This window comes from Elaeis guineensis, chromosome 10 (genome assembly GCF_000442705.2).
Source record: "Elaeis guineensis isolate ETL-2024a chromosome 10, EG11, whole genome shotgun sequence".
NCBI lineage: Eukaryota > Viridiplantae > Streptophyta > Magnoliopsida > Arecales > Arecaceae > Elaeis > Elaeis guineensis.
In genome coordinates, this window is record NC_026002.2 from 30,141,270 (window position 1) to 30,168,581 (window position 27,312).

Consider the following 27,312-nt stretch of genomic DNA (forward strand, 5'->3'; position numbering starts at 1 on the left):
CTGCCACGAGGACGAAGGGGTCCCCCACCAAACCCCTGTTCCTCCAATCCAGATGGCACTGTCAGTGACCATAGACCGGCACGTACCCCCAAATGTCAAAGTGCCAAAACAAACGGGAATATAGGGATTGCAATATTTCTTACATGGCACGCCCCCATTGGCGCAATTGCCGAGGAGTTGGGCTTGGCTATGGGATTCCCTGCAAACCACAACGACTACTACAGCTGTTTTTATTTTTCTCAAACTATATTATTTACAAATAAATTATAAAATTTTTTATAATTTTTATGTTTATCACACTTACATTTAATAATTGAAAAAGTCTAAATTTGCATCCAATTAAATTGACTGTATCAGTGTTAGATGAGAAAAAAAATGCACGTATCTTCCTATGTTTTATGTTTTTGGATAACTGTATGTCATTTAAAATTATTTTTATTTTTTAAATTTTTTTTTAATGCAGTTGTTAATATTTTGATAACTATTTGATTAAATTATGAGTTAAAATATTGGATGAAAATAAATCTTGACAAAGGTAGGTTCTTTAAAGTATTGAATATAAGTATAATTTATTTTTAATATTAAAAAATATTTATTAACTTTTAGTCTAAATAATTCTTATAATAAAAATTAAATAATAAATTGTTATTTTTCAACCGAGCAATTGTTCAAACAATAACTGCTATTTATGTTACAGCCAACCAATATAACATTAATCAATATTTCTCTCTTTATTGTGAATAATAATAACATAATAGTGGGGCTGAAACCACTACAGTAGCCACTATAATATTGTATCAGCTGTTATTTCAAACCATAGACCCCATGAGTCCTTGACAGGGTGCGACCCTTGGTGTAGTTAAGAAAGTATAATTTACATCTCATCCACGGGATCAAAAAGCGACTCCCTGTAGTTTCCATCTGTGACCTAAGTCTTTGTCAGTTCCTACACATCAGTTGGAGGGTCTAGATTTGGGTTTGTCAGAGCGAGTACATCTAAAATTTTGCCGTCTGGAGGACAACGTCACCCCTCTATTTCGGTATTTTCCCATGCCTCATCTCCTACCCTCCTCTTGTTTTTTTTAATCTCTCCCTCTATAATCGTCTCTTCTCCAGATACAAATTTCTTTTCAGATTCTTCTCTTTAACCAAGCTTTCAGTAGTTTATATATATTCCTACTGTCAGTATATCCGGTATATATTAATCCTCCTCCTTTCTCCTTCGTCTCGTTGTTGGTATTAGAGTGGTGGATAGTGGTCGTAGATGGATGGTTCAGGGGGAGGTTCGTGGTTGCGGGGGCGGCGGCTGGAGAGCTGCTTGGAAGCGAGCGTCTGGTCGAGGGGACCGGCGAAGCCCCGACCGGAAGATGCGGTCGGGCAGCGGAGTCCCAGGCCAGCTGCCGCGGCTGACTTCGTGGATGATGATAGATGGATAACTGTGATCCTGTCGGTGGTTAGGATTGTCGTTTGCTTTCTGTCGATGGCGGTTACCACGGCCTTGTGGGCCGTGATCATGCTGCTGCTGCTCCCTTGGCCGTATGCTCGGATTAGGCAGGGGAACTTGTATGGGCATGTTACGGGGAGGATGCTGGTAAAGAATCTTAGCTGTTGTTTTCTTTTTTTATTAAAAAAAAATCTTCCCTTTTTTTTTTGTGTGTGTGTGTGTGTGTTTTGTGTATTTTGTTGTGCCTTGTTATTGTCTGATCGGTTTATTTAGTGATTTATATCATATTTTGGTTTACTTTCGTGATTCTGTGGATAGATTTGTCTGGGCTCTAGCTTTGGATATACTTGTCTGAGTTCGGGCTGTAGGACGAGAAAAAGATATGATATCAGTATGTACTTTTGGATATGTGGATAATTCATCAGATTTTGATAGCAGCAAATAGATATAAATTGATTTGTTTTGTTGGCTGATTATTGCCTCGCAAGCATGAAGTATCTTACTTTCAAATGCCTTAAATTATTGATGTTTATCTACTTGTTTTGAGAATAAAATCTGGATGTTTCTTCTTCAGAATTGTGGTTGGTTGGTAATCTTATGTTCATGTGATGAGTTGTTTTTCTCTTTTCATTTTTTGATGCTACCAAGTCCTGAGCATATTGCTGTACATGCTGGCTTCGTAAATATTATGTGATCATCCTTAGTTGATTTTCTTATTGCTTGTGGAAGAATTGCTAGAAAGACCCTAATCTGGTTGTATCCTTGGTTTGCATTGTAATGATGGGTATTCTTCTGTGTGGCTATGTTGTTTGGCACTTATTTGTAAACACATGGTGAAGGGCAAAACTCTGCTTGTTAATTATTTCTGAACTTTTCCTAATTGGCCATTTCTTTTATATAATTGTAGTTATCATTTAGTTGATTTTCTTTGAGTTGAATCGGCTATGCAGGCTAGTCTCATTTAACTAATTCGCTTGCAGGACTTTCCTGCTCTATTTAACTTTCTCTTCATTTATCAATGAGAATGAAAAATGGCTTGTGTTGTGGTGTAGGAGGGAGGACATCATTAATCCCACATTGGTTGTGAGTCAAGGGAGACTCTAGCTTATATGGGATGGGACCTTCTCTTTCTGGTGAGGCGCCTTTTGAAGGGCAAAACCGTGAGGCCCCGTGCCATAGTGGCCAGAGGCTGAAGCGAACAATACCTCACATATGCAGGAGTGGAGACCAACCCACCTGAGCCACGAGCCCTTGACCACAACAGCTCGCAAACTGTTTTAATTGGTATTTGGCATAATTTTGGTGCAAATAAGTACACTTGAAGATTTTTTCATGAAAATTATTCTGTTGATTATCTGAAACTATTAGACATAAACATTAAGATATCCTTGTAGAGGACTTCACCTCTGTTTTGTACACTATGCCTGCAATATCTCTTCCAAAATGTTGCCTAAATTTTTGCATTTCTGAATTTATGGAATTTGGTCATGGATAATATTTACATGAATAGAGAATTATGTAATAGTTTCGAACTTCGGTACATAAGTTGTGCCTCAAAGATGAATTTGATTCCATCCATTTAACATGCCTTATTTTCTCTATGTATTGGCTCTTTCGGAGTCAATAAGAACCCTAGAGGGTTCCTCTTTTGTTCTTTGATGAGCTTAAACTATGTCTTGTTCATCTACTAATCTTTTAGCTTTCATAGTAGGCCCCACTTCTTCCTAGAGTTGTATTAGCTTGAAATTTGTCTCTACTTTAGAGGGTTCACATCAAGCTAAGAGCTGCCCATAGAACTTTCTTTAATTTTGATTAATCATTCCTTGGATCATAAAGTAATCCTGTATAGAGGTGATTGTGCTTGCTTATCAAGGTTAAGGCTATTTTTGACACCCATATCACATCATGTCATCTGATCTCACACTAAGATATATGTAAATGAACTTACATGCTTTTTCTTGGCTGCCACAATTATATGTGGGAAAGTGTAGTGTAGTGTAAATTTCTTTCCACATTACTCGAAAAATAAATATTAATGGAAGTTTGATGCCATCAACTTCTTTGAGGCTGTGGTCTACTTAAAGTCACCATGAATGTGTTTTCCTAGAGATGCTGGTGGTCTTGGTAGGATTTTACATTTTTTTTTTGTACCTAGGGTTTGTTATTTCAAAAGAGAGATATTATATTCCTATTGTATGATTATTTTTTCTGTAATAGTTGCTAATGCTGCGTGGAAATATGTAGCAAATATGAAAATAATGACAAAAAAATGATGGTTGATATTTGGTACAACAAAGGTTGGCTTCCTAGTCAAAACATGGACACACTGTAAGAGTCTTACCCTAGCATTCTATGTTTTGATGTAGTTTTTTTAGCCGTAAATGTTATTTCTTATTTCAAGCTTGAAGTCCTGCATATCCTTTGTTTTTAAGAAAATTTAGTTTGTTGTTTCTAACATGAAATTTGTTCATCAATGGTCACTTTATATAAAGAAGCGATTTTTTTCATCCTTATTTAGCTATGAATAGTGCAAGCACGTATGGAATTGCTCTAAATTTGAAAATTAAAGTTAGTTAACTTAGTGCAGGATTACATGTATCATTGTCCAGTATACACTTATACATTTTGTTTTATCTTCAAGATCACATGGAAGATATCATCATCTAGATCGGATAGAGTGTGTCTTGGCAAGAAGGTCAGCAGTTGATTTCCTCATATCCAAACATGTGAGACTTTAGAATCATCCAAGAAAGAAGCAATGCTCTAAACTTTCATAGAAGATTTTTTAAAATCCCACAGTGGTTTTAAATCTTATATTTATCAACCTGCCACATTCTGCTGCATTTACTCATCAATTGAACAGAATGAAAAGGCAATGTTGCTCCTCTTAGAAGTCCTTAGCTAGCTGTTTAATTCTATCCAACCATGAAAAGAGATAAGGAGCCGGTTGATGGAACAATTGCTAATTTTTTTTCATCAATTCCATCTGAAATCTCTGTTTTGAATTTATGTGCATCCAATAGATTGGAACAGCTGTAACACTTCTTTGAAAGGAATCTATATGTTAACTTCTTACCTGTGATATGCTCTTAAATTTGCTCATTCCAAAACTACCAAGCAGGAGATGAGAGAACAAATCCAGATGGGATTAAATCCAATCCCTGCATCTAAAATGATGTGTTCATTCTCTTGTAGATGATCTCTAGAACATCTTGGCCTTAAACCCATCTTTGAACAGCATAGCTTCCAATTATGTCTTTCTAGACCATTTCTCTATAGGATCAGTATCGGGCAAGTTAAATATGAATGCTTCATAAGATAAAAGGAGTTCTTTTTTGTCTCAACTGGCAGCTGCCTTATCTGTAGCTAATGAAAAAACGACCTCTATAGGGGGGAATCTATTGTATGGTCAATGTACTCTACTAAATTTAACTAAAAAGAACATCATGCCTCTTCTGGCCTTATCTTCTTCTTTCCACTTTTTCCTCTTAGGTTTGATTCTTTCCTACGAAGGTGCAATGCTTCTGCAGGAACTTTTCATGTTATACCTTTAACTCTGTTGTAGACACATAAAAATAGAGGTAAAGCTGATCTTAAGCAAAGAGATGGACAGCATCTGAAATGATGGCCCTGGAGAAAATACTGAGGTTTTTCTCACAGTCATTAACTCTTTTTTTCCTGATTCTAGCTTACATGCTATTTGATACAGTTAAAGATAAAGATAATTCAATATTGATTTATATCATGAGAACTTTAAAGAAAAGTCTGGAAAAGGATGCTCCATCTATTCGTGAAATCAAAAGAAAAACAAATAAAAGGACTAATCTCAAGTCCGATAAAATGATCATGAAATGTTTTTGAAGTAGGAGATGGGCTCTCCTTATGGCATCAATCTCCTTAAATAGGCTTCCTGTAGTAATTCATTTCCAATAACCAACTAAAGTCATTTTGGTTCGGTTTCCAAAATCATCCACCTTCTCATGGTAGTTAACATAAGAAGTTTCAATGCTTCTAAGACTGCTGGATGCTAGATTCGCAAGTCATCTCAAACTATTTAGTTTTAAAATTCCATGAAGCAGGATGTCAGCATAGTCAAATGTTTTTTTTCCTGAGCAAAAGCGTAATCAAATGGTCACCATGATACGTGTATATATAGAGAGGCTCTGTACACGCAGACCTATACATATGTATGTGTATATGTTTGTTTGTGTATGTGCAAGCACAGATGCATATACATATGCCAATGGTGGAATTTGAGATCATGACCATTGGTTCGAAATTATGGTTATGTTTTTCTTAGTCTAATTTCCACATTATGGTGGTATATAGTTGAAATTATGGTTATGTTTTGTTAGTCTAATTTCCACATTATGGAGGTATATAGACTTTATTAGTTTCTTCTCATTGTATAAGAGTATGATTTTGTCTAGCTACTGTATCTCTTTTTATTATTAGCATTTCTTATTTAATTTGTTGATAATTATTGTGCATCTTCTATTGTGACTTTGATCCATCTTATATCTACAGATGTGGATTTTAGGGAACCCAATAACAATAGAAGGCTCTGAATTCTCTAACACAAGGGCTATCTACATCTGTAATCATGCATCACCTTTAGACATTTTTCTTGTTATGTGGTTGACTCCAACGGGTACTGTTGGCATAGCTAAAAAAGAGGTCAGTTACATACATTCACTCAACTGCTATAATTTCATAACCCATCTGCTTTTGAAGAATGTATTGTCTGGTATATCAGGCTGTCTTCAATCCCTTATTTGTAATTTTCAAAGGAAACTTAAAAAATAACTCTTCTCCAAGCATCATTAGCTTCTATTGGGATACTGTGAACAAAAGTGGTTTTAATTTCCCCAGATCATTTGGTATCCACTCTTTGGACAGCTCTATGTGTTGGCAAACCATCTCCGAATAGATCGTTCCAACCCCACTGCTGCCATTGAATCAATTAAAGAGGTTACATTTCACATTGAATAGTCCAATTTTTTACCATGTCTTTCGCTATATTTCTAGCAAAATTTTTGTTCTTGAGCTCAGGTAGCTCGTGCGGTAGTCCAGAAAAATTTATCGCTGATCATTTTTCCAGAGGGTACTCGATCAAAAACAGGAAGGCTGCTCCCATTTAAGAAGGCAATGACTATAATGTGCTTGTTCATTTATATGTTCATCCATTTTATTTTGTCTGCTTGTTCTTCTGATTTCTTCATTCTCTGTTGCAGGGTTTTGTTCACATAGCACTTCAGACAAGGTTGCCGATAGTTCCAATGGTGCTGACAGGTACTCACCTAGCTTGGAGGAAGAACAGTTTGCGAGTCAGACCAGCACCTCTCACTGTGAAATACCTCCCACCCATAAAAACTGACGATTGGGAAGCAGAAAAGATGGACGATTATGTAGAAATGATACATGCCTTGTTTGTGGATCACCTGCCTGAGTCTCAAAAACCTTTGGTATCAGATGGGAGAGATGTCAGCAGAAGGTCAAATTCATAAATATTGGTCTCCTCCATGAATTATGTTGGTTATTATATGCTGTAAAGTAATAAACATTGTTGTAAATTTAGAAATATATCTGCGCCTTCCTTTTTTTCCTGGGTATTGAAATTTGAATACTTCATTGTGTACGGTTGGCAGCCAGCAGCAATAAATGTGATCCAGATCAAAGCTTCCATTTGAAGGTAAATTATGTTAAGCTTTCATGCTAACAATCAGAGTAGCTGACATTTTAAGATCGATAAGAAATGGTAAATTTGCAGTTCCAGGACAGCTGATCCGTGTACAATTATTGCAGGAGAAGACCATGCGATCATGTTTCTTGTGGAGGTTGGGTTAGCATCTTGGATAGAATTTTCAATGTAAGAGATCGCATGAGACTCATCATTCTCTTTTATAGCATAGGTGCAACTTAACCATGATGTCTTGTCTTCAGCCATGGAGCCATCTTTATGCGCCAATCTGTGTCTTTGCAACTTGTAAGCTTTTCATAGTTCTGATCAATGTTATTGAACACAAGATACGGTAAAACATTAGGTATTCCTGCTGACTTCTTTATCAGCATGAATATCATAATTTTATAAGCTTTTCCTATTAGAAAGAATCTTAAGTAGGATGGCAATTGAACAAAAATAGGCGATGGTTTGCTTGCAAGAAATGCCAGATGCATCCAATGTCCTCAAAAGGATGAGGTCGTAGCTCGCAAGAACGCCCCAAGGTGTGTTTGATTTGTGACCAGAATAGAAAATGGAAGGGGCATAAAAAATATCCATCTCTTTCGATACGTTTGGTTTGTAATTGAAACCAGAATCAAATCCGTATGAAATTTGAGTATTAGGAGAGATAAGGATTCGATTTTGGGATGTTTTCTTGGAATGAGAATAAGATTTGTCCCAATTTAAAATGAAAGTCATTCATTTTGATTTTGAAATCCAACTCCTCTCAACCAACCAGACGTGCCCTGACTATGGACAAAATGTTGTTAGAACTCTTTAAAAGAGTTTTGTATGGTTCCTAATATTAATTTAATAATGACCCTTGCTGAATTATTACTTCTAAAAATTTATCAAAATAAAAATAAAATTTGAACTGTAAGTTTCCATCGACCATATGAAGTGCTATCTTTTGATCACTTGTGCAAGAATGTTCTTTATGCATGCTTTGGATCTACTCTCAGCTTCTAAATTACGGATCTGATAGGAAGCATTAATGGCAAATCCGGCACGGAGGTGGCTTTGAATCAGCTTGAAACTATAGAATTAGTAATTGCCTTTTCATTTGTTACCTTTTGTACTTACATGTTTAGTGTTAGAGATTATTTCAGGCTTTAACATATTTTTTGATAGCAGTAATTTCTCATCTTTTCCAATATTTGAAATTTAACATAGAATATTTTTATGGACAACTGATAGATGTTAAATGTCACTTTGCATCACTTTGGAAATATTATCCATGTCAAGGCTATTGCTCGGTCCTTGCTTAGTGAACTATAACATATCTTAGCATATGCTTGTTGAAATGGAATATCAGTCGCAAAGCTGGACTTTATTCGAGAGCCTTTAGGATTAGTTAATCCTCTAATCCAATAAGATCAGGAAAAGTGAAAACCTGTTGACTGGAAAATTGAAAGGAACTCACAAGCAAACTTGCTCAAAACTGATTATTTAATTGAAAGCCAGATTTTTAACATTGAAGACCGCATAGTTTAAATCCAAGGGTTTAGGGTTTAGGACAATTTCTTTAAAGCTCCATCTGCAGGAGAAAAAGGATTAGCTAGAGAGGATAAAAAAAGTTGCAAATTGCACGTCCAATACCAAAGGATGTTTTGCAAAAGCAACCATCTACATCCTGTTACAAGAAAGTCATTTTTACTGGTTTTGCAGCAAAGGCCAGAACCCAATTTCTCTCGCCTTCCACCGCCTACCTATCTATCAACATTCAACCATCCAGAGAGGAGGGAGAGAGAGAACCTACAAACAAGGGAAAAAAAAAAAAAAAAGGCAGTAACATATCCAAGGTAGGCAAGCAGAAGCTGGCAGGCACCACTCAAACTAAACATCACACAAATTCTATATCAAACTTCAAGATACGAAATGGTCATACACGGCATAACATATGTTTCAATCTAAACTTCAACAAAACAGCCATCACAACACTGAATACATGGTCATTCCACTAACTAAAGCCCCCAGAGGTTCAGCCAGAATTACAAAGTTGAAAACTGAAACAAAGGAACCAAATCTCCTAGGGATTTGGACAAAGAGTAGAATCGGTTGCATTCGTATATGAGAATCCTCATAAACTGAGAATACCAAACAGCGGGGTAGAATAACAAGCCTATCCGATTGCTACCATCGAGACCAGAACTCAGCTTCATGTCTCTGAAGTTCACTGCACAGTCCGAATATATAGATTGGTTAGCTCCAACATGTGCGCCCCCCCCCCCCCACCAGAACAAAAAAAAAAAAAAAAAATCATATAGACAAGGATGCAATAAAGAATATATGTATTATATATAAAATAACAGAATAAGGACAATATGTGAAAATGTAAAATAACAAATCATTAAAACTTTATAGTCCCTGTTGGTTAGAAGTTCCCTAATATATATATATATATACATATATGCATATCTACACGCGCGCGCGCACCCACACATACATACATATATATACATACGCATATATATATACATACATACATATGTATGTATATGGTGCCCCTTTAAGAATTATAACGGCTGTCAATTTGGTTTTGTTCGTTAGTGAATGACATTATCCAGAAAATAGCATTCCTTCTCCATGCACCTCTTCATTTCCTGTCTAAATAACAGAATAGGAATTGCAGTTCCGATCTCCAACTTCCAATAACCATTCTGATTTTTTTTGATTCCTACGAACCAAACATAGCGCAAGTACTATCTTACACGCATCACTGTTGGAAAAATTCTGGGAGGGAATACAGAAATTGAGTTCCTAAATATCATGAAATGCAATTCCAGAACATTGAGATAGCATTCCTCATCAATTTATGCATAGGAAGCATTAAACCATGATTCTGAAATGGGTGTGCTGCTGCACATGGGGCATGCATGTGCGTGCGGTGCATGAATGTGAAGGACAATCTAAAGTGGGTGCATGCATACTTGATAGAAATCCAGATAAGGCATCACACAAGTATCAAGCAGGAAAAGACAATACGCATTAAAAAAACATTCAAAATATAGCCATCTGAAAACAGGTCAGGAAAGTAGGCGGCAAGGAGCATTGTTACCTGTTGTTGCTGATAGTTCCCGTAGCCTGGATAGGTTCCATAAGCATACATGTTAGGATCTTGTGGTGGTTGGGCATAACTGTACGCTTCATAGCCTTGCCCATAGCCATAATAGCTACCATTCCATTGGTTGGGGTCCGGTTGTGGCTGAAAACATCCACAAGACATGTTTTAAAACCTGTTAGACTCACTGGAACCAAAAGAAACAAATATGCTTGGAGGTGAGTAGCACTTAACCTGTTTGTTAGTAGGGCTTCGACCCCATGAAAGCCGTATATTTTGTCCCCCCAACTGGGTTCCCTGCAGCATTAGCAACGCCTCCTCCGCACAAGCCCTGAAAAGCATCATAGAATATATGAAAATGTAAAAAAAAAGGTAGTTCTGATATTTCTAGCATAAAGTTAGGTACAATTTGAATATTGCAAACCTGTTAGCGAATTGGACGAACCCGCAATGCTTGCCAACAGGTATCTTTACATGGACCAACTCACCATATGGGCTAAAAACCTGCCGCAAAACTTCTTCAGTAACATTTGAATCAAGCCCACCAACAAAAATCTGCACTCAGCATGGCACCTTATCAGAATACAGGGAATAAGTCACTGTTATCACATTAATAATTAAAAAGAAAGAAGCAAAAAGTACGCACAGTTGTATTATTTGGATCATTCTCGGACTGAGTTCCAGTAGCAGTCTGAAAAGAAGCTGCAGAAATGATATAAAAAAAAAAAATGCCTACTGTAAGACTTACAGAGAAAAGGTAAAGGTAGAATCTAATTTGCACCTGATGGGTTCAGTATACAGTCTCCTTCCAAAAGGTGTTACAAAATTTACCACACAGACAACAAAAATTGTTGCAGATACAGAATATAAGAGTTACATACTAGACATACTTCATTATAGAGAGGTCAGAAATATGGAAGAAGCATAAAAACTTCGAATATAAGAGCCACCACATGCTAATCTATTTTGATGATTCCATTAACACCAATGCAACCAAATGCAATACCATAGGCCACAAAATTTGAAGATAGCTGTAAATCACTTTGCAACCATGATAATTTACTCACAAGTTCAAGGAAAATGGCACTTCTCCATGAAACATCTTTTCTTCATCTCAAAATATCAATTTACAGCACAATAAGATTTTTTCTTCCACCTTCATTAGCCTCAAGAAGCAAATAAAGATAAACCAGTATGACAAAGAATGCAGGTAATGGAGGGAAATATTTTGCAGTATTACAATAATCTGAATAAGAAAGCTATGAGCAAATCAGGTGTAACCTGAAGTTAGGCTTCCAACACAAATGATGCTGAAAACATTCAATAATGCTATCATCCAGGACACATTCTAGCTAAGTTCCTCATCTTTGCATGGGTGCCCAACATGCTTAATTTATCAGCCATTGCATTGATAGTCATTCCATCTTAAGATGTACAAAGCTCTATATAGAGAGCTCAATAAAAGATGAGGTAGACGCATATAGATCATCAAAAATAACTGTCTAGTCCCATGGAACAAGACTTAGTACAGCTGACACAAATAACGAGACTGCTAGTGGAAAGATCATGAAAAACAAAGAATTTGTAAAGGAATGCATAAACATGACACTAATTAAAAAGGACTAAATATCACATATTAGTCACTCTGAAGACGACATAAAATCGATCATCAATCTTGAAAAGGAACTCCCATAAAACCAAAACCTAAAACATGAACCCAATCAACTATAAAAAAAAAAAACAAAGGAAACAGCTTCCTGCACAGACATGGAGTAAATCAAAGGAATTTTCTAAAAGATCCAGAGCAGCATCTCGAATGAATTAATTCAAAAATTAGAAGGAGATTGAAATTGGAATATATATACATATATATAACTTGGCCGGGAGCTCTTTAAACGTAAGAAACTGGGAAAAGAAGATCAAATGAGGAGCAGACAACTCTTTAATTCTAAGGAACTGACACAGAATTGAAAGTATAGAAGCACTAAAAATGTAACGAACTCAAAAGTTTAAGAAGAATGAGCAGCATAGGTTGCCACGAAATAGCTAACAACAAAATTATGACATAAACAATAACACTGACCTAACCGAGTCCACGCACTAAAGAAGATATGCATCTCAGCTGAATTCAGTTCCAGGCCCCTAAATGAAGAGAGCCTCTTGGCATCCTGCTTCGAGACAACATGAGTTTTTATAAGTTTTTTTAAGTTTTATTACTTACAACTGCATTAAATTAGCCCAATTCACAAAGGAAATGGGCTAGGAAGGAAATGACTTTGTACATGCCGCTTATCTTGAAGTGTATAACTGGGAAATAATATATCTTGGAGAAAGAAACCCCCCTGTTCGCCGCCTCTTTCCTCTGATTTTCCGGTGCCGACGGTCACGCCGACCGCCGGCCCTGATCTCTCCGAACCCAGGAGAGTCGGCCGTTGCCGCCGGCCACCTCCGGCCATGAGATGGCCGTGATCGGCCGATCAAGGCACGGGGACCTCTAGGTCCCCTGTTTCGGCCCAATGAAAGCCCGGGAAGAAAAGAAGAAGAAGAAAAAGAAAAGAAAAGAAAAAAGAAAAAGAAAAAGAAAAGAAAAAGGAAAAAGAAAAAGAAAGAAAAAAAAAGAAAAAGAGAAAAAGAAAAATAAAAATAAAATAAAAAAAAAGAAGAAGAGAGAAAATTTTCTCTCTCCTCTCTCTACCTTCTCTCTATATTTTCTCTCTCTAGATTCTCTCTCTATTTTCTCTCTCTAAATCTTTTTCTCTTTTTGTGAATTTTATCTCTCTAGAATCTTTCTACTCTCTCTCTGACTGCATCACGGACCCTAGGATAAATTTGAAATAAAAATATGATGATTTGAGATTGCTCCGAAATTCGTACGGTAGATCTGATCCCAGTCCGATCCTATTCGAAATTTGTAACACTTGATTCATATTGAGTCACCCTGATAGGACCTCTGATGATCTCGATCATGAATGCCTCATCGGAAGGATACAAAGATTTCTCTCTCCACTTTCTCTCTACTTTCTCTCTAGAATTTTCTCTCTCTTCATGAATTTTCTCTCTCTAGAAGTCTTATGGATCAGTGGAGGATCCAGATACTTAGGTAAATCCTAATTTTGGTTAATCCTAAGAGAGATCCTCGATCTGTGTTATTAGGATCGATTAGCAGTAATTTTCTCCATATATGATTTTTATATTGATCAGGATTATGAAGAGATGATTGTTTGCATATGATATCGAGTGGAATATTTTGTTAAAGAAATTCATAAATCAAAGAAGAACATTGATTTTTGTGCTTGGATCAGTCATCGGTAAAGGTAAGAATCTCTGTACATGATCACTATTATATATATGCTATTTTACTGTTGGTCTTGCATTATTGGTTTTGCATTGTCGGATTTGAGATCGATGAATTTATTATATCTGAGCTTAGAGCTTAGGTTATGTTCATTTGGAGACAATGATACAAGTGATTAGGATATGATAGAATAGTACTAGGGCCCAAGTCTAAGGTCACTAGGGATTGTCATATAAATGATATCAAAACTTGAGATTATAATCGATAGAGTCAGAGTTTAAGGTTATAATCATTAAGGATGTAGTAGAATGATATTATAGTTCAGGTTATGATCATTAAAAAATATGATTTAAGTGGTATTTAAGCTTAAGATTATAATTATTTGAAATTACGACTTTAGTGGTATTTAAACCTAGGTTATGATCATAAGGAACATGATTGACATAAAAGAAAGGAATCAATATTTGGATTTTGAATCAATAAATACTATGATGAAACTTTATATATAAATGGTATATGATGTCTATAATAAGTCTGATCTGATTCTAATGAAGAATCCTGATCCATGATTGTCAGACAGCGTACTGGCAACCACCTTAATCAGACCATGAATCTTTAGATTTGATCATCCATGATTTTCGATCTAGCCATGACTTGATTTGATCACATTGATTTCACCAATCGAGATATTGGACCCATCGTAATGTTGGATTGTGTCACCTGATCAATTCGAATTGTACCTCATGAATTCTCTCTCCTCTGATTTTCTCTCTCCACTTGATTTTTATGAAATCGATGAAGAAACCTTGATCCTATCACTTCGAATCCGATTTGATCTGATAGTCAAACTTTGGATCGTTTAGGTCCTAATTAAATTTTGATTAGATGAAATTAGATGATCGGACCCAATCTAAACCGTTGAAATATAGAATTCGTATTCTTTCTAATTATTCAAATTGATTCTGTATAGGATTGTGGATATTTGATCATGGGATATCGTGATATGATCTATGAACAGAATTTTTGGAAGAAAATTTATAAAATTTTATGGATTTATTGGAATGCGTTCGAGGTAAGTAATGTTTCACCTTTTCTAGATTCATCGGCAAATTATAGTGTATTCTTCTGATATGATTTATGAAACGATGCATGAATTGGATGAATGGTATTTTTGTTATGAAAATATCTTATTTGAAATGTTATGATGAAGCATGATTGAATATATTGATTTCATGATGCATTATATTGATTGATTTCGATACTACATGATTATATGTTTTATTATCGAAATTAGAATATGAAACATGATTTATGAAGAATTATGATATAAGAAACAATAAGAATTGATAACCTGACTGTGTTGAGGACCCCGCCAACGGGGGCATATACGTTGGCAATTGACTGTCCTGAGGATTTATGTCGCCAGTAAGACCAGCGACATGTCGCCAGATAGACCAGCGACAAAACCGCCAGTTAGACCAGCGGTTCCAAAGGACTTGGCTGCCAGATGATTCGCAGCCCACCGCAAGCAGATACGCGGTATTATGACCCTGCCACAGGGATAATGTGGTCATAGCTCATGGTTGACGAAAAAGAAATCGAAGAACAAAAGAAATTGAAATCCCGAAAGAAACTTAAAATTTCGAAAAAAAAGAAATGAATTTGGCATGAATTATATTGCATAATTGAAATTGATTTCGAATTGATGAACTCTATATGCTTATTTTCTATAAATGATTATTTACTTATATGCCTGATGAAATCTGTTGAGAAGTGATCGTTGCTTACTGGGTTGTCTAGCTCATTACCTCTTATTTTACTATTTTTACAGATGTTGAGGAATTAAGATGATACAAGATATGAATAGAAGAGTGATCAGAAGCAGAATCTTCGTACTTTTATTTTAGGTTGGAAGGCTTATTGAATTTGATGCAAAGCCTTTGAATTATTGTTGAATTTATTGAGATATTAAAAAAAAAATTATTTAACTGTTTGTGAAGATATCATGATGAGATGCCTTGCATGCTTATGGGAAAAGTATTCTATAAGTATGCGGCGGTTGCCATGACCCTCGACTCACAATCTCGAGTCGGGGGCGTGACAATTAATATGGTATCAGAGCATAAGTGGATGAATTATGAAACATAAAATCAAATATTGAATGGGTGTTAGTGGATAGACACCAGAGACATTATAGTGTAGATCTTTGATAATTGTAGTGGGAAAAATATTTATAAATTTTGATTAAAGATTTAAATTATGTATGAAAGGATCACAAGAGATTATGACATATGGAGTTTGAAATATGATGGATAATCTATAGATCATGATATGATTAGTTAGATCTTGATCGAAAGTAATTACAAAAGGATTGACATAAAATTTTATTATGCATTGTGGTTATTAATTTGATCATTGGTTATTCAAAGTGAATCGTAAGTTCAAATTCGATGTGAAAATAATACTATGATATTACTTCTAGTTGAGAAGTTGACTATTATTGGCAAGATAAAGATTTGATTTTTGAAGCTTGTATGATTGTTATGAAAGGATATTTGATAAATATTGAAGATTCTGATGATAGAAATTTTAGAAAAAAAAAATAATAACAATAATAATGATTTGAAATTCATATATATTCAGATTATGTCCAAATTTGATGGAGTATCGAAGAATTTTCTCATTGATTTGACTTATAAAGATTTTTGGTTTGAAAATTATCGAATTGAATTGATATGAGAATTGAGATTTGATTCATATTGATTATAGTAAATCTATATGATGGTTTAAATATGATATTGGACTCAAGGGTTAATCAAGATTATTGTACACCAGTAAAGGTATGAATGAGAATCGAAAGTTAATCTTTGATTTCAATTGAAATTTTAAATTTTCGGATAAAGAAATAATTTGATCAAATTTTTTTTTGGTGAACCTAAGAAATTTTGATTGTTAGATCAAAGTGCGCAGCGGAAGCATGGTAATCTGGATTACTTTGAGTAAGTCAGAAATGTTGACCCTTTGAGTTAAAGAATTATGATAGATGATATGGTTTGATACGAGAAATTTATTGATATTAGAAAGAATAATATTAAAAAAAATAATACAATAATAATTTGATAATGAATCGATTAATTAAGAGTTGTTAATGTTTAGATAAAGAAAATTGATATACTTACTTAGAATAGAGACATTGAAAAATATAGTTTTGATTTAGATCAATTTTTGAGTTATTGATTTTTATTATGGAATGACTTAATGATAAAATTTGCTTCAAGAATTAGAATATTTAAGAGTTTGAGGGTTTGAGTAAGAAAATTTCGATGACTAGAAAATAGTGATATTGATTCAATCAACAATGGTGATACTGATCTTTATGAAATGACATAATGATGAAGTTGTATCAAGAATTAAAATATCAAAAGTTCGAGAATGAGATGATAAATCTTCAACCTTTGAAAGTACGAATAAGAGAAAATATTTTTGAATTTTGATTGATTGGGATGTCATCATATGATTCATAGAAGTATGTTTTCCTATCTTATGATGGGTTGAAATTAAGAATGATTAATATTTTAAAATAAATAAATAAATAAATGAATGATGATGAATGAAGTTCTTATGCAAGAATAGAGATATTGACCTTTTTCTATTCACAAGAGATAGATTTGATTTTAATTTGAGTCATGAGATATTGAATATTAATTTTTACAGAAAATAAGATCATAATTTTGAAATCTTGAAACATTGAAAATCTTTGAGATGGTGATCTTGATAAATAAGAAAAAGGATGGTTCCGTTCAGATCAATATTTGATGTACCAACTTTTTCTTATGAAATGATTTAAGAATGAATTTATATCAAGAATTAGAATATTTGTGGATGAGATTCAAGTAAGAAACTATGAAGACTCAAGCAAGAAAAATTTCGAGGACGAAATTTCTTTTAGAGGGGAAGAATGTGATAGCCCGCTAGCCCAAACAAACCAAAAAAAAAAAAAAATGATGAAGACTCCCACAAGGAGTCTTCTTCTCCCGACCGGCTCCTAATCGGAGTCGGAAACCTCACCGGAGAGGAGTCAAACTCCTCTCCTTTGGTTCTATTTAAAGGGGAGACCCTTCTCCCTTCTTCCTACCAAAGAATCTCGGGGCAAAACGGCGGCAATCGTCGGAAATTTCTTCACGGAGACCCGTCCTTGTGCCATCCAATTTCTCATCGGAAAAGCCTCGCCGGCGACGGAGGTAAGCCTCCTCCCCTTCCTCTCTCCTCCCCCTTCCTTCCCGTGCCGATGTGCACACTCGCCGGCGACCGGAGTCGCCGGATTTTGTTGCGGTAGAATCTTCTTTTTGCCGTTTTTCCGTTGCCGGTGGTCACCGTCGACCACCGGTTTGGCCGCCCCTTGCCGTCGGAACGTCCCTCTCCTGTCGATGGTCGTCCCACGCCGGCTGCGCTGCCGGCCGACCACCCAACGAGGGGACCGTGAGGTCCCCTGTTTCAGCCCAAAATAAGTCCACGGGAAGAAGAAAAGAAAAAGAAGAAGAAGAAGAAGGAAAAGAAAAAGAAAAAGAAAAGAAGAAGAAGGAAAAGAAAAGAAAAAGAAAAGAAAAAGAAGAAAAAGAAAAGAAAAAAAAAAGAAAGAAAGAAGAAAAATAATATGATAATAATATAATAATTATAAATAGGATTTTCTCTCCTCTCTCTTCCGTGAAGAAAAAGAAAAAAAAAGAGAAAGAAAGAAAAGAAGAAAGAGAAAAATAAAATTAATTAATAAATAATGAGATAAATAATAGAATATGAGAAAGAGAGTTTCTCTCTCTTCCCTCTCTCTCTTCAGCTTGAATTAGTATTTTCTCTCTCTAGAATTGGACTTTCTCTCTCTACTTTCTCTCTCTAAAAATCAAGTTTATTCTAGGATTCATGATGCAATCAAAGAGAAAGAAAAAATCCTAGAGAGACAAAATTCGTAAAGAGAGGAAAAAGAGAAAGAAAGAAGAGAGAAAGGAGAGAGGAAAATTCTCTCCTTCTTCTTCTTTTTTATTTTATTTTATTTTATTTTTATTTTTATTTTTATTTTATATTAATTGTCACCCCCCGACTCGAGATTGTGAGTCGAGGGTCATGGCAACCGCCGCATACTTATAGAATACTTTTTCCATAAGCATGCAAGGCATCTCATCATGATATCTTCACAAACAGTTAAATAATTTTTTTTTTAATATCTTAATAAATTCAACAATAATTCAAAGGCTTTGCATCAAATTCAATAAGCCTTCCAACCTAAAATAAAAGTACGAAGATTCTGCTTCTGATCACTCTTCTATTCATATCTTGTATCATCTTAATTCCTCAACATCTTAAAAATAGTAAAATAAGAGGTAATGAGCTAGACAGCCCAGTAAGCAACGATCACTTCTCAACAGATTTCATCAGGCATATAAGTAAATAATCATTTATAGAAAATAAGCATATAGAGTTCATCAATTCGAAATCAATTTCAATTATGCAATATAATTCATGCCAAATTCATTTCTTTTTTTCGAAATTTCAAGTTTCTTTCGGGATTTCAATTTCTTTTGTTCTTCGATTTCTTTTCGTCAACCATGAGCTATGACCACATTATCCCTGTGGTAGGGTCATAATACCGCGTATCTGCTTGCGGTGGGCTGCGAATCATCTGGCAGCCAAGTCCTTTGGAACCGCTGGTCTAACTGGCGGTTTTGTCGCTAGTCTATCTGGCGACATGTCGCTGATCTTACTGGCGACATAAATCCTCAGGACAGTCAATTGCCAACGTATATGCCCCCGTTGGCGGGGTCCTCAACACAGTCAGGTTGTCAATTCTTATTGTTTCTTATATCATAATTCTTCATAAATCATGTTTCATATTCTAATTTCGATAATAAAACATATAATCATGTAGTATCGAAATCAATCAATATAATGCATCATGAAATCAATATATTCAATCATGCTTCATCATAACATTTCAAATAAGATATTTTCATAACAAAAATACCATTCATCCAATCCATGCATCGTTTCATAAATCATATCAGAAGAATACACTATAATTTGCCGATGAATCTAGAAAAGGTGAAACATTACTTACCTCGAACGCATTCCAATAAATCCATAAAATTTTATAAATTTTCTTCCAAAAATTCTGTTCATAGATCATATCGCGATATCCCATGATCAAATATCCACAATCCTATACAGAATCAATTTGAATAATTAGAAAGAATACGAATTCTATATTTCAACGGTTTAGATTGGGTCCGATCATCTAATTTCATCTAATCAAAATCTAATTAGGACCTAAACGATCCAAAGTTTGACTATCAGATCAAATCGGATTCGAAGTGATAGGACCAAGGTTTCTTCATCGATTTCATAAAATCAAGTGGAGAGAGAAAATCAGAGGAGAGAGAATTCATGAGGTACAATTCGAATTGATCAGGTGACACAATCCAACATTACGATGGGTTCAATATCTCGATTGGTGAAATCAATGTGATCAAATCAAGTCATGGCTAGATCGAAAATCATGGATGATCAAATCTAAAGATTCATGGTCTGATTAAGGTGGTTGCCAGTACGCTGTCTGACAATCATGGATCAGGATTCTTCATTAGAATCAGATCAGACTTATTAAAAGAAATATTCTTCATTCACTAACCTTTTTTTAGAGAGAGAATCAATCAAGAGAGAAAATATTTTAGAGAGAGAAAATTCTAGAGAGAGAAAACTCATCTTGAATTCTTCAGACAATATGATTCAACAAATTCTGATCGATCAGATCAAATCATGCTAAAATTATCATGTGGACAATTCAATAAGATCATGAGAAATAAAATCTAAAAATACTTGATCTGATCAAAGTGGATGTCGGTGTACCGTCCGACGATCACGGATCAAAAATCTATCACGAGGATCATTTAAATTCATCATCATTCTTCTCAAAATTCTAAAAATCTTAGGAGAGATAATCTAGAGAGAGAATTCTAGAGAGAGAAAGTAGAGAGAGAAAGTCCAATTCTAGAGAGAGAAAATACTAGTTCAGGCTGAAGAGAGAGGGGGAAGAGAGAGAAACTCTCTTTCTCATATTTTATTATTTATATCATTATTTATTAATTAATTTAATAATTTTTCTTTTCTTTTCTTTTCTCTCTCTTTTTTTTTTTCACGGAAGAGAGAGGAGAGAAAATCTTATTTATTATTATTATTATTATTATTATTTTATTTTTCTTTTTTTTTTTTCCTTTTCTTTTTTTTTCTTTTCTTTTTCTTCTTTTTCTTTTCTTTTTCTTTTCTTTTCCTTCTTCTTTTCTTTTTCTTTTTCTTTTCCTTCTTCTTCTTCTTCTTTTCTTCCCGGGCTTTCATTGGGCCGAAACAGGGGACCTAGAGGTCCCCGTGCCTTGATCGGCCGATCACGGCCATCTCATGGCCGGAGGTGGCCGGCGGCAACGGCCGACTCTCCCGGGTTCGGAGAGATCAGGGCCGGCGGTCGGCGTGACCGTCGGCGCCGGAAAATCAGAGGAAAGAGGCGGCGAACAGGGGGGTTTCTTTCTCCAACTAAATCCGGCGACATCCGTCGCCGGCCATCGTGCACACAGGCACGGGAAAGAAGGGAGAGAAGAGAGGGAGAGGAGGGAGACCTTACCACAACCTCCGGTGACCCCCACCGGCGAGAAATCGCGGCGAACACGGGTCGAGGAGTCGCGGCTTCAAACGGGAAAATCGGAGAAAAATCTCCGGCAATCGACGGCGACGGAAGGGTCTACCCATAGAGGAGAGGGGAAGGGTTCTTATAGAGCTCGTCCTAGGGTCTTTCAATGGCCCTAGGACTCCGATTCTTGATCGGAGAAGAGGAAGACTCCGATCGGGAGTCTTCCTGCTCTGTTTTTCTTTTCTTTCTTTTTTTTTTTTTGTTTTGGGCTTAGGATTCGTTGCTTGGGCCAGGCCTCACATTCTTTCCCTCTAAAAGAAATTTTGTCCTCGAAATTTTTCCTTGCTTGAGTCTTCATAGTTTCTTATTTGAATCTCATCCACAAATATTTTAATTCTTGATATAAATTCATTCTTAAATCATTTCATAAGAAAAAAAAATCGGTACATCAAATATCGATCTGAACGGAACCATCCATTTTCTTATTTATCAAGATCAACATCTCAAAGATTTTCGATATTTCAAGATTTCAAAATTATGATCTCATTTCCTGTAAAAAAATCATATTCAATATCTCATGACTCAAATTAAAATCAAATCTATCTTTTGTGAATAGAAGAAGATCAATGTCTCTATTCTTGCATAAGAACTTCATTCATCATCATCATTCATTTTATTTCAAAATATTAATCACTCTTAATTTCAACCCATCATAAGATAGGAAATCATACTTCTATGAGTCATATGATGACATCCCAATCAATCAAAAATTCAAAAATATTTTCTCTTATTCGTACTTTCAAAGGTTGAAGATTTATCATTTCAATCTCATTCTCGAGCTTTTGATATTTTAATTCTCGATACAACTTCATCATTAAGTTATTTCATAAAGATCAATATCACCATTGTTGATTGAATCAATATCATTATTTCTAGTCATCGAAATTTTCTTACTCAAACCCTCAAACTCTTAAATATTCTAATTCTTGAAGCAAATTTTATCATTAAGTCATTCCATAATAAAATCAATAACTCAAAAATTGATCTAAATCAAAACTATATTTTTCTTATAATCAAAATCAATGTCTCTATTCTAAGTAAGCATATCAATTTTCTTTATCTAAACATTAACAACTCTTAATTAATCAATTCATTATCAAATTATGAATAACTCCAATCCATCTTTTGTAGAACAATCGTCAATATCAATAGATAACCTTAATCTTTTTCATTCAGTCGGAGAAATAATAATAATCAAAAGAGTTCAAACTTCAAATTTCATTATACTCTGGAGATAATTATTTGAGTATACTAATCTAAGATCAAAATCATCATTCGATAAACAATCTCAAATTCTTCTTAATAAATAAAGAATTATAAAATTTAATTCTAGAATAGAGAAAATTTATCTCTAAATATTCTAAATCAAAAATCAAAAATCAAAGGTCCACTCATCCTAGAATTAGGATGCTAATTATTTTTGTAGCATAGTAGGTGGAAGCACTACTTTTAAAAGTCACATTAGGATATCTAAAATGATTCAAAATTTTAAGATATTATTCTTTCTAATGTCAATAAATTTTCTTGCATCAAACCATATCATCTATCACAATTCTTTGACTCAAAGAATCAAGATTCCTGACTTACTCAAAGTAATCCAAATTACCATGCTTCCGCTGCGCACTCTGATCTAACAGTCAAAATTTCTTAGCTTCACCAAAAAAGTTTGATCAAATTATTTCTTTACCTTATCAATAGAAAAGATCTAAATTTCAAATTTCAATTGAAGTCAAAGATTAACTTTCGATTCTCATTCATACTTTTACTGGTGTACAAAAATTTTGATTAACCCTTGAGTCCAATATCATATTTAAAACCATCATATAGATTTACTATAATCAATATGAATCAAATCTTAATTCTCATATCACTTCAATTCGATAATTTTCAAACCAAAAATCTTTATAAGTCAAATCAACGAGAAAATCCTTCGATGCTCCACCAAATTTGGACACATTCAGAATATATATGGATTTCAAATCATTATATTTTTTTTTTCTTCCTAAAATTTCTATCATCAGGATCTTCAATATCTATTAAATATCCTTTCATAACAATTATACAAGCTTCAAAAAAATCAAATCTCCATTTAATAGTAGATTCAATTAGGAACCTCGTTAACAAAAGCAAAGGAACTCCATATCAATTCTTAAATCCAAAATTTTTAAATTGTAAATTCACATGGATCTCTTAATCTGAGATAAATATAAATCATATCTTTTATCTTAATCTGAAGATATCAATTTTTTCATTAACAACCTCAACAATAATATCAGAAAATCTCTTGATCAACTTAGATACGAAATCTTTAAATTAAAATTTCATACACATTATGTAGTCTCTAAGAGACATAATAAGATCTATTATCTAGATCTAAGGATGATGATTAAAGATTCCGGTACGATGAATATTCTACAACCTCATAATCGATTTCATCAATAAAAAAATAGGTTTCTTTGCAATATCTCCAAATACGCCTTCATCCTAATATGCCATTTTATATATGATCCACATACCAAGTTCACTTTCGATAAATATTCCAATCAAGGACCATAAAAAAAAATTTTTCTTAGCCCATTCTGGAACAACATTTTATCGTCAAATCTTTATCTTGCCAATAATAGTCAACTTCTCAACTAGAAGTAATATCATAGTATTATTTTCACATCGAATTTGAACTTACGATTCACTTGAATAACCAATGATCAAATTAATAACCACAATGCATAATAAAATTTTATGTCAATCCTTTTGTGATTACTTTCGATCAAGATCTAACTAATCATATCATGATCAATAGATCATCCATCATATTTTAAATTCTATATGTCATAATCTCTTGCGATCTTTTTATACATAATCTCAATGTTTAATCAAAATTTTTAAATATTTCTCCCACTATAATCATTAAAGATCTACACTATAATGTCCCTGGTGTCTATCCACTTACACCCATTCTATATCTGATTCTATGTTTCATAATTCATCTACTTATGCTCTGATACCATATTAATTGTCACGCCCCCGACTCGAGATTGTGAGTCGAGGGTCATGGCAACCGCCGCATACTTATAGAATACTTTTTCCATAAGCATGCAAGGCATCTCATCATGATATCTTCACAAACAGTTAAATAATTTTTCTTTTAATATCTCAATAAATTCAACAATAATTCAAAGGCTTTGCATCAAATTCAATAAGCCTTCCAACCTAAAATAAAAGTACGAAGATTCTGCTTCTGATCACTCTTCTATTCATATCTTGTATCATCTTAATTCCTCAACATCTGTAAAAATAGTAAAATAAGAGGTAATGAGCTAGACAGCCCAGTAAGCAACGATCACTTCTCAACAGATTTCATCAGGCATATAAGTAAATAATCATTTATAGAAAATAAGCATATAGAGTTCATCAATTCGAAATCAATTTCAATTATGCAATATAATTCATGCCAAATTCATTTCTTTTTTTCGAAATTTCAAGTTTCTTTCGGGATTTCAATTTCTTTTGTTCTTCGATTTCTTTTCGTCAACCATGAGCTATGACCACATTATCCCTGTGGTAGGGTCATAATACCGCGTATCTGCTTGCGGTGGGCTGCGAATCATCTGGCAGCCAAGTCCTTTGGAACCGCTGGTCTAACTGGCGGTTTTGTCGCTGGTCTATCTGGCGACATGTCGCTGGTCTTACTGGCGACATAAATCCTCAGGACAGTCAATTGCCAACGTATATGCCCCCGTTGGCGGGGTCCTCAACACAGTCAGGTTGTCAATTCTTATTGTTTCTTATATCATAATTCTTCATAAATCATGTTTCATATTCTAATTTCGATAATAAAACATATAATCATGTAGTATCGAAATCAATCAATATAATGCATCATGAAATCAATATATTCAATCATGCTTCATCATAACATTTCAAATAAGATATTTTCATAACAAAAATACCATTCATCCAATTCATGCATCGTTTCATAAATCATATCAGAAGAATACACTATAATTTGCCGATGAATCTAGAAAAGGTGAAACATTACTTACCTCGAACGCATTCCAATAAATCCATAAAATTTTATAAATTTTCTTCCAAAAATTCTGTTCATAGATCATATCGCGATATCCCATGATCAAATATCCACAATCCTATACAGAATCAATTTGAATAATTAGAAAGAATAAGAATTCTATATTTCAACTGTTTAGATTGGGTCCGATCATCTAATTTCATCTAATCAAAATCTAATTAGGACCTAAACGATCCAAAGTTTGACTATCAAATCAAATCGGATTCGAAGTGATAGGACCAAGGTTTCTTCATCGATTTCATAAAATCAAGTGGAGAGAGAAAATCAGAGGAGAGAGAATTCATGAGGTACAATTCGAATTGATCAGGTGACACAATCCAACATTACGATGGGTCCAATATCTCGATTGGTGAAATCAATGTGATCAAATCAAGTCATGGCTAGATCGAAAATCATGGATGATCAAATCTAAAGATTCATGGTCTGATTAAGGTGGTTGCCAGTACGCTGTCTGACAATCATGGATCAGGATTCTTCATTAGAATCAGATCAGACTTATTAAAAGAAATATTCTTCATTCACTAACCTTTTTTTAGAGAGAGAATCAATCAAGAGAGAAAATATTTTAGAGAGAGAAAATTCTAGAGAGAGAAAATTCTAGAGAGAGAAAACTCATCTTGAATTCTTCAGACAATATGATTCAACAAATTCTGATCGATCAGATCAAATCATGCTAAAATTATCATGTGGACAATTCAATAAGATCATGAGAAATAAAATCTAAAAATACTTGATCTGATCAAAGTGGATGTCGGTGTACCGTCCGACGATCATGGATCAAAAATCCATCACGAGGATCATTTAAATTCATCATCATTCTTCTCAAAATTCTAGAAATCTTAGGAGAGATAATCTAGAGAGAGAATTATAGAGAGAGAAAGTAGAGAGAGAAAGTCCAATTCTAGAGAGAGAAAATACTAGTTCAGGCTGAAGAGAGAGAGGGAAGAGAGAGAAACTCTCTTTCTCATATTTTATTATTTATATCATTATTTATTAATTAATTTAATAAAAAAAATTTTCTTTTCTTTTCTCTCTCTTTTTTTTTTTTCACGGAAGAGAGAGGAGAGAAAATCTTATTTATTATTATTATTATTATTTTATTTTTCTTTTTTTTTTCCCTTTTCTTTTTTTTTCTTTTCTTTTTCTTCTTTTTCTTTTCTTTTTCTTTTCTTTTCCTTCTTCTTTTCTTTTTCTTTTTCTTTTCCTTCTTCTTCTTCTTCTTTTCTTCCCGGGCTTTCATTGGGCCGAAACAGGGGACCTAGAGGTCCCCGTGCCTTGATCGGCCGATCACGGCCATCTCATGGCCGGAGGTGGCCGGCGGCAACGGCCGACTCTCCCGGGTTCGGAGAGATCAGGGCCGGCGGTCGGCGTGACCGTCGGCGTCGGAAAATCAGAGGAAAGAGGCGGTGAACAGGGGGGTTTCTTTCTCCAACTAAATCCGGCGACACCCGTCGCCGGCCATCGTGCACACAGGCACGGGAAAGAAGGGAGAGAAGAGAGGGAGAGGAGGGAGACCTTACCACAACCTCCGGTGACCCCCACCGGCGAGAAATCGCGGCGAATACGGGTCGAGGAGTCGCGGCTTCAAACGGGAAAATCGGAGAAAAATCTCCGGCAATCGACGGCGACGGAAGGGTCTACCCATAGAGGAGAGGGGAAGGGTTCTTATAGAGCTCGTCCTAGGGTCTTTCAATGGCCCTAGGACTCCGATTCTTGATCGGAGAAGAGGAAGACTCCGATCGGGAGTCTTTCTGCTCTGTTTTTCTTTTCTTTCTTTTTTTTTTTTTTTGTTTTGGGCTTAGGATTCGTTGCTTGGGCCAGGCCTCACATTTAATAAACGTGAAAAAAAGAAAAACATCTTTGCCTACCTTTTTGTGGGGCTCCCACAGTTTTCTTGGATGTGGCAGGACCAATCCTCATAGGCCTTGTCGAACAGAACATCCCATTCAAGCAGTGTGTAACGAAAGACACATA

At 34.9% G+C, this 27,312-nt stretch overlaps 2 protein-coding genes across 2 annotated transcripts; one reads left to right on the top strand and one right to left on the bottom strand.

The window, feature by feature from the left end:
- Positions 1–1,079: 1,079 nt before the first annotated feature.
- LOC105052627 (1-acyl-sn-glycerol-3-phosphate acyltransferase) lies at positions 1,080–7,135 on the top strand. Its single transcript, XM_029266883.2, has 6 exons — positions 1,080–1,591; positions 5,972–6,121; positions 6,317–6,415; positions 6,497–6,589; positions 6,679–6,938; positions 7,093–7,135. Exons 1-6 carry the CDS (start codon positions 1,265–1,267, stop codon positions 7,103–7,105), a joined length of 942 nt encoding a protein of 313 aa, XP_029122716.1. The 5' UTR covers positions 1,080–1,264; the 3' UTR covers positions 7,106–7,135.
- Positions 7,136–8,597: 1,462 nt separating this feature from the next.
- Positions 8,598–27,311, bottom strand: LOC105036451 (polyadenylate-binding protein RBP45). Its single transcript, XM_073244226.1, has 6 exons — positions 27,207–27,311; positions 10,874–10,929; positions 10,652–10,782; positions 10,462–10,558; positions 10,225–10,371; positions 8,598–8,921 (listed from the first exon to the last, which is right to left on the bottom strand). The coding sequence occupies exons 1-6, from the start codon at positions 27,277–27,279 to the stop codon at positions 8,883–8,885; spliced, it is 543 nt and encodes a 180-aa protein (XP_073100327.1). The 5' UTR covers positions 27,280–27,311; the 3' UTR covers positions 8,598–8,882.
- Between the last annotated feature and the right edge of the window lies 1 nt (position 27,312).